This window comes from Microcaecilia unicolor, chromosome 6 (genome assembly GCF_901765095.1).
Source record: "Microcaecilia unicolor chromosome 6, aMicUni1.1, whole genome shotgun sequence".
NCBI classification, from domain to species: Eukaryota; Metazoa; Chordata; class Amphibia; order Gymnophiona; family Siphonopidae; genus Microcaecilia; species Microcaecilia unicolor.
The window spans coordinates 25,186,724-25,202,171 of NC_044036.1; the positions used below are offsets into that span (position 1 = coordinate 25,186,724).

Consider the following 15,448-nt stretch of genomic DNA (forward strand, 5'->3'; position numbering starts at 1 on the left):
TTCAACTTCCTGAAAGCTCCCCTCCTTTTTTCTCCACCCCTCTGAGCTGTTTTCTGCTCTCGGACAAGTTTTGCTATTGAAAAACGCAAGTGGAGTGCTTCTCCCATAAGTCACCTTTACACAACGACATCCAGACTTCATGGAAAGGTATGCGCTCCTTTCTGTGCACCGCTTGGAATTCTTATTTTAATACTATCAGCTCACTGTAATATATTTGCATAGGATTATCGTTGCCCGCTACCGCCATCAGTAAGATGGACACAGAACCCCTTTGTGCATTACTTGTTAAATAACATGCACACTAAACTGGATAGAACCAGTCAAAATCTGATGTTCCTAGCATGGTAACCTTTGTGCATTGGCCCATCAGAGGTTCAAAGGAAAGTAAAAAAAAAAATGGAATGGTGCTGGTGTCAAATGACTTATTGGAAACTAGTAAAAAAGCCCCGTTTCTGATGCAAATGAAACGGGGGCTAGCAATGTTTTCTTCTGTGTGCATGTGGGAGTGTGTGTGTCCCTGCCCTCTCTCCCCTCCCCCCTCTGAGTCCTTCACTGTTACAGAGCCAGCGATTTGATTTCGTGCTCTGCTGTTTTCCTTCACTGACTGTGTTACAGAGAGGGCGGGGCAGACACTCATAGGGAAACCGGATATCTCGCCCCCTTCACACTTCCGGCTGGAGGCTTCATAGAACGTTGGTGTTGCCTTTTATATAGAGAGATGACTTGATGACCTGAATATGTACGCTCTGGAGGAAAGGTGGGATAGTTATCAGTAGGCACTTCGTTCACCCTTCTGCATTATGAAAAGTTCTTCATTTTTTTTTTCATTATGCTGGTAGCAAGCTCTAAGGGTCCACATTGATAAAGCTATTTTTACGGCAAAACTACTGGCCAGATCACAGCATGGTACGGGATTTGCATTCCAAGACGTATGAAGAGAGACTTGCTGACCTGAACATGTATACCCTGGAGGAACAGGGGTGATAAGATACAGACGTTCAAATATTTGAAAGGTATTAATCCACAAACAAATCTTTTCCGGAGATGGGAAGGCGGTAGAACGAGAGGACATGAAATGAGGTTGAAGGGGGACAGCCTCAGGAAAGATGTCAGGAAGTATTTTTTCACAGAGAGGGTGGTGGATGCTTGGAATGCCCTCCCGCGGGAGGTGGTGGAGATGAAAACGGTAACGGAATTCAAACATGCATGGGATATGCATAAAGGAATCCTGTGCAGAAGGAATGGATCCTCAGAAGCTTAGCCAAAATTGGGTGGCGGAGCAGGTGGGGAGAAGAGGGGTGGGTGGTTGGGAGGAGAGGATAGTGGAGGGCAGACTTATACGGTCTGTGCCAGAGCCGGTGATGGGAGGCGGGACTGGTGGTTGGGAGGCGGGAAGTACTGCTGGGCAGACTTGTACGGTCTGTGCCCTGAATAAGGCAGGTACAAATCAAGGTAAGGTATACACATATGTTTGTCTTGTTGGGCAGACTGGATGGACCGTGCAGGTCTTTTTCTGCCGTCATCTACTATGTTACTATATTGAGCAATAACTTAGCTCAGTATGACACCAGCTAATGGACTGACCCTATTTGAGATAAGAGCATTTAAAATATCCTATACATCAATTTCTTCAATGAGCTATGTTTTATGTACAAAGTAAAAATTATAAAAACGATTTATAAAAGGGGGGTATGATGAAATTCTTACCGCATATTCTGAGCTTTTCACCGATAGGCATTGTTAGTGTTATATAGATATTTTGAGCCCTTTATTTCATAAGTGAGTATTTAGTTGAATAAAAATACATGATTAGAGTGCTAGTGTTATTCACATTTTAGTATTCAACACTTAAAAAATTCTACAAAATACTCTTTAAAATAATTTGTACCCAACTGTAATAATTTTGGTTCAGCCTTTATTTCTGGTGGGCTTGGTTGCGAATTGCTGACTGGCTTGACTGTGATGCCAACATTTAATCATGAAGGAGTGAGTGGCAGGCACAATTCTGGCTAACTTGTTGGGCAGACTGAACGGAGACTGAATGCCGATATCCACACTGAGCCTTGATCTTCGGTGCTAAGTGTTTGGTACTAGTGCTATGTGTCTGTGATTTCATATTTGCATTGTGCTTCTAGGCATCAGATGTTAGCAGTGCTAAGGAAGATAAATTGATGGCACATTAGTGCCAAGGAGATAACATTTCACCAGCACCTCACTAAAGCAATGGTGCATCCAGATCTCAGTTACTACCTTGGCAACGCTGAGGCACCCTCTCAATTCTCAATGTTGTAGCACTTGTGGCTCACCAGCTTTTAAGTGTATGCTCTTCTTTGCCTTTAGCCCTTGCCTTTTTTTTTTTTTTTTGGCTTGGGCCTTCTGTGAACGGACCTCTGGGCTATGGCAGCTATTGTGTCTAGGAGTTGCATAATGGTTAGTGCAGTGGTCTGAGAACTGGGTTGGATTACCACTGCAACAACTTGTGACTCTGGGCAAATCATCTAACCCTTCACTGCACCATGTACAAAATAAGTACACTGTATAAAATATGTAAACTGCTTTGATTGTAATCACAGAAAGGTGGTATATCAAATCCCATCCCCTTTCCATCTGTCCCAACCCAGGTTGAGAAATAGAAACTTTCTTCTCCAAAGAAATTCATTTCTTCCTACATCTTTATTGAAATGCCAAGAATTCTAAGAATTTGTGCCCTTGACTCATTCTGGCCCCTGGTAATACCCTGCCCCAACTATAGCCACTCTCTACATTGTGGGCAGAGTTCATGCAGAGGACACACATCTCATGTTTGTTGGATAGCCCAATTCCATTTCATAGTTTAGGCATTTGCAAAACCCTAGTTTCTCTATCGATGCTGCAAAGAGAACAGTGGCCAAACTGAAGTCAACATTTTTTTTCCTTTTTCCATTTTTTTAAGATGATGATTTAATGAAGAAAATGACAAGACTAAAAATGGCCAAGAAAAATGCACAACTACTTCCACATCTAGTCTGCTTAGTGCAAAGAAGGGGAGGCAATGCACTGGAATGATTATTAACTTGCATGAATGATCAGAAAGTTTAGTGTTAAATTTGAACTTCTATGCTGTTGGATAGCCTCACGCCACTTGCATGGCTAATTGATTCCACAGGCTAACAAATAACTTCAGTTTTCAGGACCACAATTCCATGGATTTGCTTACAAATCAAAGTTTAACTCTCAAATCTGCTATAAGATTCACAAAATATTGAACAGTTACATTTATCACATTATTCCTAAAAATGATTAGATGCCTATTTTATCAGACTCCATTTTTACTGTTATTTTCAACATAAGTAATTATCAGTGTATTGATGTAGCATGTCCATTCGAACAAAACCCCCCAGTACAGTCTCATCTTTTCCCAGATAATCCCATTCAACTCTTCTATAAAGTTGTCACCTTTGTCACTACACTGGAAAACAGTTTTTAAAAAAACACTTATACCTTACTAAGTCTGAAAAGCGGCATATATACTGACCAGTTTTTCCAAATGGGTCATCTTTGAAGGGATCGCCTAAATAAATAGAATATAATAATTAGATCCAGTCTTAAAATTATTCTCATATATCAGCATTTGATTGTGAAAATCACACAAGATAAATGTCATACATTTGACGTGAACTCTCATCCTTGAAAGCTTACTCCTTGATAAATCTATTAGCCCATAAGGTGCAACCAACCTGTTCTCATGAAACTGCATTTAATTTTGAAAACTGCAAAGACAAAGATGTTCCAAAATACATATAAAATAATTTTAAGAGTGAGACAGAATTAATGTTTTTTTATTGCTCATTTTTTAAATAGAAAAATGTCTCAAAAATGGCATAAAGTGGCATTTGGATGTTTGTCTCTGAAAAATGTTCAGATCACAATTTTTAAAACTCTGATTTGAGTGTCTTTTTTTTGTGCAATGCGTGTAAATCACAAGGGGGCATGTTGGGGGGCAAGATTTGGGCGTTCCCAAAACTTGGATGCTTTTCTGTCATAATGGAACAAAGCAAAAACCTCCAAGGCTAAATCTTTTAGACCTGTTTCAATCATGCCTAAGTCACAAAATAGTACCCTAAATGACCAGATGACCACTGAAGGGATTAAGACATAACCCCCCTTACTCCCACAGTTGTCACTGTCCCCCTCCCACCTCCCAAATATGTGAAAGAAACAATACATATCAGCTTCTATGACCGCTTCAGATGTTATGGACAATCCTACAGAGCAGCAAGCAGGGCCCAGGAATAGCCTAGTGGTCGGTGCAGTGGACTGTAGCGAAAGGGACCCAGGCCCACATCCCACTCTAACTGGTACACTTCTGGTGGAATGTGTTAGCCCTCCAAAACCCACCAAAAACCTACCGTACCTACATACAGGTGACACCTGCAGGCATAAGGGTTATTGTAGTGGTGTACAGTAGGTTTTTGGTAGGTTTTAGGGGTAATGGTGAGATGTGTACATAGGATCTTTTAAGTGAAGTCCACTGCAGTGCCCTCTAGGGTGCCCATTGCTCTGCTGGGATGTCTATGTGGCCAGTCTACTAAGAATGCTGGCTCCTCCTACATCCCAATGGCTTATTTCTGTGCATTTTTCTTGTGGATATGTGGGTTGTTGTTTTTTTTTGTTTTTTTTTTTTTTTTACAAAAATGGTCCCAAATATAGGCATACTGAGCACAAAAACATCTAGCAAATGACCATTTTCGAAACAAAAAGTTGGCTGCTTTTTTCTGGTTTGAAAATGGCCATGTTTGCTACTGGATTTCTGGACATTTTTCCCAAAACATCTAAAATCGGATTTAGACATCATATTGGAAATGTCCCTCTACGTCTTCTAAAATAATGAAATATAAAAAAAATGTCAAACACTGAAAAATAAAACACGTGTATTTTGACAGAATACATTTATTTAGATTTACCTCATGTCTTTTTCAGTGGTAAAGTAAGGTTAATTACATTTAGGTACGGTATGTGTATGTTTAATAGTGTCTTGATATACTGTTTTCAAAAAAGAAATCAAAGCACTTTACAATCAAGTACAATTAGAAATGAATATAAAATTAAAGACAAAAGAGGAAAGAAAGAGATATTTCCTCATCCCCCAAGGGTTCACAATTTAAGTTTATACCTGAGGTAGAGTTAAATTAGTTCTTACCTGCTAATTTTCTTTCCATAAGTCCTTCCAGACCAGTCCAAATGCTTGTGTACATGCTCTCTTGCCAGCAGGTGGAGACTAAGAATTACTGAATTATTACATCACTCTATATAGCATTCTGTGCAGCCTAGCAGCAGCCTTTACCTTATTAACAATGAATCTAATGCCACAAACTCTAGAAGAAACCCGATGACAGGCATATTAACATCTGAAGTATTAAATTACGGATCTACAAAGAGAAGTTAAACAAGTTAAACAGTTATTTCATCTATAGCCCGCTGAAGCAGACAAGCAGTTTTCAGCGAATAATAAGTCATGGATACTAGATCAAAGATCTAGGGTATAACAGCATATTGTATAGTTAACCTGCCTTATAAACAAGTCACCTCGGAAAGATATATTTGCGAAAGAGAATAGTTTTTAACAACTTTTTAAAACCAGTCATGTTGAACCCTACTTCCTTCAAGGTAGAGTCCTGTACTGGTTGAAAAGGAGTGCATACCAAGGCTGACAATGACAAATCATAATCCCAAGGAGGCACCACCAGATGCCTAGATGGTCTCAGTAATTTCAGTCCTTTGAAAATCCTCACAACATGCAGGCGTGCTTCTAAAGACTGATCCTACATCAAACCTTGGTAACATGCCACTGCCGCTACCTGAACCCTAAAGAGTGACGGCGCCAAACCTTTATTGAAACCATCATGAAGGAACTCCAAAACAACTGAAATAGCAAACTCTGTGGAAGTTTGAACTCTCGGCAGCCATTTTGAATCGGCACTGGGAGAAAGACAGTCTGCAGATGCACCGAGAAGGAAAGAGGGGGCTCTTTCCTGCCCCAAAGAAGTCACTAGACCACCAGGGCACCACACTAAGATAAAGGAGAGGAAGGAAGGATAGGAAACCCGCCTGCCCGTCCACCAGCCTGCCCATTCATCTGCAAATCCTGACAAACAGGCAGGCTAGCAAAACCTGCCCAGTTCCTGGCTGTGTCCTCAAAAAGTGGGCATGTCTAGGTAAAACCAGATGTATGGTATCCATATATGCCTAAGCAGGTACATGGGGTTCAGACCCAGGCAAATATATGTCCTCTCACTGCCCAACTCTCTCTCTCTCTTCCTTCCTTCTGAGTCCCACAGTGCCCTCTAAAAATAAAACAGCCTAAACTAGACAGCAGATGCACTGTGTTCTGTCATCACTCGTTATTTTTTTTATTTATTTTTGTCTGCTGGTGGGACTCTCACCAAAAGGACATTCATGGGTGGGTCCCCTCCCAGAACCAGGGAGAGGGACTAAGGAACAACTCATCCCTCCAGAAGGAATGGGAAGGGAGAACAGGGGGAGGGATGTAATGTCTCAAATGGTTCAGATAAACCATTGAGAACCTCAAAGCAAGGTGCCTTGTTTATTTATGTTTTCAAACTTCTTCTCACAAATGGTTTATTTCAGCCTACCTGATTGACCAGAAAGGACACAATACATCACCTATCACCTGCTGGAAGAAGAACATATTGGCCGTTGCTAGGCTGCACAGAACGTTATGAAGAGTGATGATATAATTCAGTAATTCTCAGTCGCCCCTTGTTGGCAGGAAAGCATATAGCCAAGCATGTGGACTGTTCTGGAGATATGAAGACAATAAATTTTGTGCACATTGGATTCATAGAACACTTACAGAACTTGCAGTTTCCATGAGGCCACTGTCAGACAGACCACTATACTACCATAATCAATCAACCAGTATAGAGCTCTCTTATTTGATCTTGCCTTGGTGCCCTACACTATTTAACAAAGGTTTGAGTAATTCGGACAGGTAGTCTCAAGATGCAAGGTCTGCTCATCTTCCCATATCTGGATAACCTCCTCATCAGAGAGGCTTATCTATAATGCAGTGAAATGCCCAGCTGTGTGCTTTTATTTAAGGTCTTATGTTCTTATAAGTAAGCTGTGCAATCTGTTGCTAGAAAATGTAATCAAAGCGACCAAAAGAGCGGGATTACAGAGGTTTGGACAAGTTCCTGGAGGAAAGGTCCATAACAAATTTATTTATTTATTGCATTTGTATCCCAAATTTTCCCACCTATTTGCAGGCTCAATGTGGCTTACATTGTTCCGTCATGGCGATCGCCATTTCCGGAGTGAGAGATACAGTGGTATTACATTAGAGATCATTAGCCAGACAGCCTTGGGAGAGCCACTACTCATCTCTAGAAATGAAATATAAGAAATAGATCTATTTTTTTTTTTCAGATCTGCCAGGTATTTGTGATCCAGACTGGCTACTATTGGAAACAGGATACTGGGCTCAATAAACATTTTTTAAGTTTATAAATTAAGAGCACAGTAGGATAATCAACTGAAGCTCAGGCTTGCAAAATTACTCTCTGAATCTATTCCACTTAGAAATAAGCTTATTTAGTAATATACTGATGAAATTCACTTGGATATGACATCTTGACCACTACAAAGATTCAGCACTTCAACATAAAATGACCGGTGTACTTCAGAAATGTGAGCTATTTGATAATTGCTTCTAGTGTGTCCAAGCAAAATGTTCAAAATGCTTTGAATTTTTTTCCAGAATACACAGCACAAGAGTAGTTTTGACCACCAATGCAGAGAAACTAGGTGTTTCTGTGGTAGAAGTCTAAAAACCAGTTACATGGGCTTTGTTCCTAACAGCATGAAACATAATATAGATTAGACAATACAGTAGGTTTCAACAGATCTAGCTTTTAGGAAAAAAGCTGCTGGTAATTCCACCTTATGAACCACTGCCCCAAAGGTAGTTCCTGAGAAATATACTGTGTTTCCCCGAAAATAAGACACTGTCTTATATTAATTTTTGCCCCCAAAAATGCACTAGGTCTTATTTTCAGGGGCTGTCTTATTTTTCGGGGGAAACATCGGGGTTGGATCAGGGTTGGCCTGCCCGCCCTCCGTCGCTCCCGGAACTAACCTTACACGCCTCCTTTCACCTTCGCAGCAAGCAGAGCAGGCCACTCCTTCCTTCCGTGTCCCGCCCTCACCTGACGTAACGTCCGCGAGGGCGGGGCACGGAAGGAAGGAGAGGTCTGCCCTGCTGCTGCTTGCTGCGAAGGTGAAAGGAGGCGTTTAAGGTTAGTTCCGGGAGCGACTGAGGGTGGGTGGAGGGGGGGGGCCCGGCGACGGCCTTGTCCGGCTCTCGGCGGCCCTGCTTTCAAACAAAAATTTGCTAGGTCTTACTTTCGGGGGAGGCCTTATATCTACCAATTCAGGAAAACCTCTACTAGGTCTTATTTTTGGGGGATGTCTTACTTTCAGGGAAACAGGGTAACAGCATGGGAATTGTTTTACTATAAGATTACTGTTCCATGAACTCCTACAACAGTCAAGACCGACCTGCCCAGTGAGATCTCTAGAAAAGTTGTCTAACCTCGGTCCTTGATAACCACAATCCAGTCGGATTTTCAGGATTTCCCCAATGAATATGAATAAGATCTATTTGCATGCACTGCCCCCACTGTATACAACATTCATTGTGGAAATCCTGAAAATCCAACCCAGCATCGGGGCGAGGTAGAACATCCCTGTTCTAAAACCTGCTGTCCCATGCAGGGTGCCCTGAACTGGATGAAAGGGAAATGGGACTTGATATACCGCCTTTCTGAGGTTTTTGCAACTACATTCAAAGCGGTTTACATATATTCAGGTACTTATTCTGTACCAGGGGCAATGGAGGGTTAAGTGACTTGCCCAGAGTCACAAGGAGCTGCAGTGTGAATTGAACTCAGTCCCCCAGGATCAAAATCCACTGCACTAACCACTAGGCTACTCCTCCACTCCAGCATAAACAGGGGACTCTTACTAAGAGATACCTATTGAGATAGCCAGCATTGCTCAGCCTGAACAAGAACTGATGCAAGAAGAGGGGCAGATGAGACCCAGAAGTTACAAGATTGCTTAATTCAATTTTTGCTGCTACTCTTCTTTATTTTGTGGTGAAGTAGTTGCCTAATGGTTACAGTAGTGGACTGAGAACTAGGAAAGTCAGTATTCAAATTTCACTGATGCTTCTTATGATCTTGGGCAAGTCACTTAACCCTCCCTCCACTGCCTCAGGTGCAAATTTCGACTAACTCCTCTGGGGACAGGAAAGTACCTACTGTTCCTAAATGTACCTCTCCTTGAACCATTACCGAAAAGGCCTAGGCTAAACCCAAACTCCTTCCAAAAGGCAGTAATATAGATATTGGCTGCTGTAACAGTTACTAATGGTAAAACAACATCCACTTTCCTTAGCAAAATGAAACGAACAAAATATCTCTTGAGAAACATTCCTCCTGAATCAAATGAGGTCTGAGCCCCAAACAAATTAAACATCTTGATTACAAATTTTTAAAAAAAGCAAAGATCCTGTGCCCAGTAAGTCTACTTACCATCAACAAAGGGGTCCGACTGGAAGAAATCTAGGGATGGTTCTGACACAGGGTTAACCATTGGATTTAATTTTCTATCAAATGGATCTTCTGCCTAAAAGATCAATATAATACAGCACACACTGAATGTAAGAAATGTGCATCTTTTCTTAAGTTTACATTAAAACACAAAAAGCTAGAGAGAAAAGGTTTTCCCACATTTTGTTCTTATGACAAAACTGTTTGTAAAATCAGGCTTGATGTTGAATACCTGGAAACGTTTAGCCAAATTAAGTTTATATGCTTTTCACATGCACTGATGTGTTCAAGGGTAAAAATCCTTAAGGTCCCCCTCATCAGCTCTGAAGCCTGCTGGTATGCTATACTCGGATGAGAAATCCCATTTTAGATAGGATGTAGAAGTTGGAATTCAGATGCTCACATCAGGATATCTTAAGTTTAACTATTATTTTAGAACAGAATCCGTTGATGTTCTAAAAAATATCAGAAATGGATGTTTGTGTGTCAAGTCATTTTAGGGGCAAAAAACATGTCAAAATTTTCCATGGGTTGAAAACTGGCACAAATGTTTTAATTTGTAGAATTCCAACATAAATGTGCATGTGCCAGCACACAGATGTTTATCTTAGTCAGTTCAGAAATAAAAAGGTGTATTTTCTCAGCACTGTCACGGACATTGATGTCCCTTGCTGGTTTGGCTTCTGGGTGAGACAAAAACCACTAAGGGAATTAAGTGCAGCCTACCCCAATCCCTCCAGTGGAGTGTCGATCAATAGGTGCAATTTGCCAAAACCTAAACATGCTTGGAACAATAACTCCTGGAATCGATCTTTTAGGGCACAGATGTTTAGTCCCCTTCTGAAATGGGGAATAAATGTCTTAACATGTCCTTGTCCCACCCAAAACATTCCCAGACCATACCCTCCTTGCAATTTGCATGCACTTAGGCTAGGGGCGTGCATATTCGACTTTATAAAATGGAGACTTAGACGCTTATGCAAGATAAATGTTTAAGTGCCAATTGATGCATGTCTCAAAAGCTAATAACCTTTCTAAACATGATAGCATAAACTTCTACCTACATAAATTCTGTAAAATAATGCACAGACTGTGTGAACATAAAAATATGAAAAAAGGAGATAGCCTCAAAATTTAGATCCACACCATCAATATACAGCCATAACATTAGCTGTTAGTTTATTTTATTTTTATTTGTCGCATTTGTATCCCACATTTTCCCACCTCTTTGCAGGCTCAATGTGGCTTACATAGTACCATAAACAGCGTTAACCGATTCCAGTGTGAACAATATCAAGGTGATATTACAGTAGAATGAGTACATGTATGGTAAAGACAATAGCTAGTATAGACTAGACCCAGTTTTTTTTTTTTCATTTTATTGTGAGGGATTAGGGGTCACGGATGAGACTGGTGTTTTTCAAAGGAGTATGCACATTTGTATTGGTGGCTCTCCTGCTGGCCAAGAAAGGTATTCTTCACCACTGGATGGAGAAGTCACCATCAACCTTTTGTAAATGGGAAATGAAAATGAAGACTATAACAGACTGGGAGTTGCACAAGCCTCAAGGGGCATGGTAGGGGTGACATGTCCCAGTTGATACACAGAGCATATCTTCACAGGGGGAGGGGGAGGAAAAGGTTAAGAAGGAAGTGTGGGAACAAGAAGATCCTTTAAGCGCTATACATAGCACTATACAACACAACTATATATAACTATAATATGTGGCAGGAAAACAGGGAAGCACCCACGCAAAGTGAACGTACGCTTTTTCCCTACGTAAGACAATGGAGGAGTAGGGGGAGCTAGCTCTTTCCAAACAACGAGGGAGGCATCTGTATAATTGAAAATCTTTATTACAAAACATCAAAAGACGACACACAGCAGCTGTGTTTTGGCGCTTAAGCGCCTGCCTCAGGAGTCTACAAGACATACAAAACTGATGTAAACATATAATATAAAATATATTTTCTATAATATGTGGCACCACAAGTCAGAGCCAGACTCATTCAAACATCCTAATTCTTGTTGGGATAAAGCCTTCCATACAGACTACAGGTCTTGAGTCAAAGGAGCCAACAACTTCATAAATTTCCTTGTCAGTCATACTGATGCACTGGTTGGGACACCTGCATATTGTTTACAGAACCATGGCTCATGGTTAAGGTGATCCTCCAGCGCAATGCAAGTGGGACAATACTGTGGCTTTTCAAGTCATAATATCTGAAACAGAAAGTTGTTATGATAAACATTGAAGGTTGTGCATCAACAGCAAGGCCAGAACGCACATCACTAACCCAGCTGCAGGCTGTGAACTTGGCATAAAAGAGGCTCTTATCCAGGAAAAGGGCTGCTTTTGCTCTCCATCAGATCAGAAATGCTGTCCCTACTCTGCCTGATGACTGATCTGTCTGAAGTAAACTGACACCTACTGGACATAGTGTGCCATCTCTGTCCAGGTTGTATAGTGCAATGTTGTTGCTATTGGGCTAGGATAACTGGCTTGACTAGAAGCCTAACTTAGGAGTCCTTTTACTAAGTTGCGGCAAAATGGGGCCTGCACATATTTTTAACGCATGCTATGGCCCCCCTTTTACCGCAGCAGGTAAAATGCTGGGGGGGGGGGGTTGTTTTTTAAATGGACGTGCAGCAAGTGAAGCACTTGCCACGCAGCCATTTCAGTGGGGTAGGAACTACCGCTAAACATTTTAACTTTATTATGTGGATATTTTGTCATACAGCACCTTTAGAGTTAATGATTATAGGAGTATCTATGATTAAAACTTGATCCAGCCAATAGCTAATCTTATGGTAGTATTGATGGCTTCAATTTACATTTTGAGGATCTCTCCTTTTGTCATATTTTTATATCATGTACATTATTTAATAGAATTTATGTAGGTAGAGATTTATTGCTATTCTTTGGGGGTTTTGAATGTTTGTTTCATACTCAGAATAAAAGAATGGCCCCGACATTCAGCTGGCAGCATCCCCAGAAATTCAATGCCAGGCCATGCCCAAATATACAGAACCGGCATGTTAACTAGCTATGATGAATCGCATATAGATAGGACTGACTTTTATGCAGTGCTATTTATGCATTTACCTTGGCCGGTTAAGTGTTGAATATCGGCACTTAATCGGCCAAGTACTGAGACAACCCCAAACACCCCCAAAATACCTGGTTTCACATTGGATGCTATCCAGTCAAGTGCCACTGAATATGACCGGTTATCCCTGAACAAGCCATCTAACTGGCCAGGGGCCATTTCTGGCTGGTTAAATTGAATATTGACTCCATGCTGTATTAATTGATTTTGGCCCTGTATCTACTCACTGGATTTAGTCTCTTGAAAGAAAAGATTTATGCTTGTTAAATTATTAACCCTACAGCATTGTATTTTATTCTCTAATCACTTTAGACATGTACTACAGAAACATACCTTTGCAGTAATGGCTTCATCTGGGTCCTCCTTTTCATCTGTATCATTGGCAGCATTGTGAATAACATCATCAGGGCTACTTCTCACCTATTGCAAACATATGTTTAAAAAAGAAAAAAAAAGATGGGCTTTAAATTCTGCCAAAAACTGGAAATAAGGGAAGGGGAAACAGACTGAAAGGCCCTTCTCCGAAATCCCTTTTTTTTTTTTTTTTTCAAGCGAAAAATCAAAAGACGCGCGAGGGTCAACTTAAGGGGCGCGAACGGCGCAAGCACAACCGTACCGAGCGCGGACAAAAGAAGACTGACGAACACGAGCCGGTTCGGGCGGGAAGACGGCCGCGCATGCGCGGTGCGCATGGGCGCGCGAGGACTAGCAAAGGCCTTTGCTAGTGAATTTCCGATTGGAGGGGCTGCCGTGGACGTCACCCATCAGTGTGAACAAGCAGCCTGCTTGTCCGCGGAGAATTCTATCTATACAACACTACAATTCAGGAAAACAAATCAGATATAATATCTAATACATTTAGATCGACATAATTCAAGGCCTTACTTTCTACCTTATATTTCTCTCTCAACAAAACATGAAGTTGAGTTTTAAGCCTGATGTAGTAGTAGTTTTTGTGTGGGCCAGGAAAAAAGATCTACAGCCTTTCCATTATTTCAAACCTCCTACACTTAAGTTTTAAGTTCTTTATAGTGCAGTCGCTACTAGGATCCAAAAGAATTTAGGACACACTATCAGGCAGATTCATTGATCCAATGTTTTTCCTCTTAAGACCCAGGCTAGGGTCCTGATGTACAGATGCAACAGAGTTCCCTGGTCCTATGTGATCAAGGTTGGGAAATTCCCTAACCTAATAAAATGCTGATGGACAACTCCTGAAGGAGGGAAAACCAAATCTACATTGGTCAAAATGCCATGAATCTCAGTCCCCCAGATTTCTGAGTTGAAGAGAGTCCTCAACAAAAGGCCCTCTACTCCCTCCCCCCCCCCCAAAAAAAAAAAAACCAAAACAAAACTAGAAGGAAGGCATTGAAGATAGTTTGCCTTGAGCCCTTATCCTGGAATAGAAGAGGTATTCTATAGGTGCCTCTAACTCACAGAATAAACACAACCAACCCAGCACTAATCTACAATCACTTATTCTCAATGTATATAATTTGATATGTGGTAGAATCAAAAGGACATAAGCCTCATAGGCAACTCTTTTCACACTAGGAGCACAGCCTAGTGTCTCACTCAAATCACCATCGGCTTTTGTACATGTCCAAGTGCCAAAACATACCAATTTTTTTCAAATCATACTTGCACCACTTGAATATCTTTAATATGAACTTCATCAAACAACACTTATCTCTTGAACAGGAACATTAGGTAAACAAGGGATCTTATGTCATTTATGGGCAAGACTCTGTTCTGAAGCTACTATTGGAAGCTGACCTTCACCATAAAGAAAATCCAACTAGACTAGCACTGGTTTTGCTGGTCTTTCCCTCATTCACATACTTCTGTTTTAATGTAACTGAGACAACTTAATAGGAATACTCACAGGAGAATCATGCTTCACTGATTCAGCCTCTGCTGGATTTTGACCTTCAGCATTCTCATTAAGGTTAGCCGTTTCACTGCTGCTGTTACTGAGGCTGGAATAATCTGCAGCACCATTAACAAGTGCATTTTGCTGGTAGCTGTTCCAGTCATCCTGATGATTGTCATGGTTTTCTACTACCTTAAGATCAAACAAATTTTCTTGCATCTGTAAACAAAGGATGGATGTAAAACATTAAGTAGCTTGGTTATGGGAAAGAATACATTTTTCACTATAGTATTACCTGGCAAACAAGAAATATCCTTGCTTTACAGAGAAAACAATCAGTTTCACAATATTAAGTAGTACAGAGGAACATGGAATGGAGACGTGGCCTAGTAGTCACAGCACCGGTCTTGACATCCAGAGATGGCCGGTTCAAGTCCCACTGCTGTTCCTTGTGATCTTGGCAAATCGCTTAACCCACTGCCTTGGGTACAAACTTAGATTGTGCGCACAACTGGGACAGGAAAATACCCAGTGTACCTGAACGTAACTTGAGCTACTACTGAAAAATATGGAAGAAAAATCCAAATAAATAAATAAAATATATGTGGAGTAGGTAGGGAGAAAGAACGGTAGGGCTTAGAGGCAAAAAGTGGCACTGGGGGGGTTAATCAGATGAATCAGGAGAAATAGACTGAATTAATTGAAGACATTCACAGTATTGTAATGAAAGGGTGCTATTGAAAAGTGATGTCAATTTGCTATACTTATTGAATCAGCCCAACTACAGAGTTGTCTAGAAGTATTCTCTACAGGGAAAAAAAGTTCCAGTAGCTGGTAAAAGAACCCACAC

General features: G+C 40.9%; 1 protein-coding gene across 3 annotated transcripts in view; it reads right to left on the bottom strand.

Annotated features, from left to right (window-relative positions):
* EPS15 (epidermal growth factor receptor pathway substrate 15) overlaps positions 1 to 15,448 on the bottom strand; it is a 251,598-nt gene that overhangs the window by 53,601 nt on the left and 182,549 nt on the right. For all 3 annotated transcript variants that reach the window (XM_030207237.1, XM_030207236.1, XM_030207238.1), the window contains exons 16-19: positions 14,611 to 14,817; positions 13,059 to 13,145; positions 9,597 to 9,690; positions 3,515 to 3,550 (exon numbers count right to left, since the gene is read on the bottom strand). In XM_030207237.1, the coding sequence (XP_030063097.1) occupies positions 3,515 to 3,550; positions 9,597 to 9,690; positions 13,059 to 13,145; positions 14,611 to 14,817 (424 nt within the window). The remainder of the gene's footprint in view (positions 1 to 3,514; positions 3,551 to 9,596; positions 9,691 to 13,058; positions 13,146 to 14,610; positions 14,818 to 15,448) is intronic.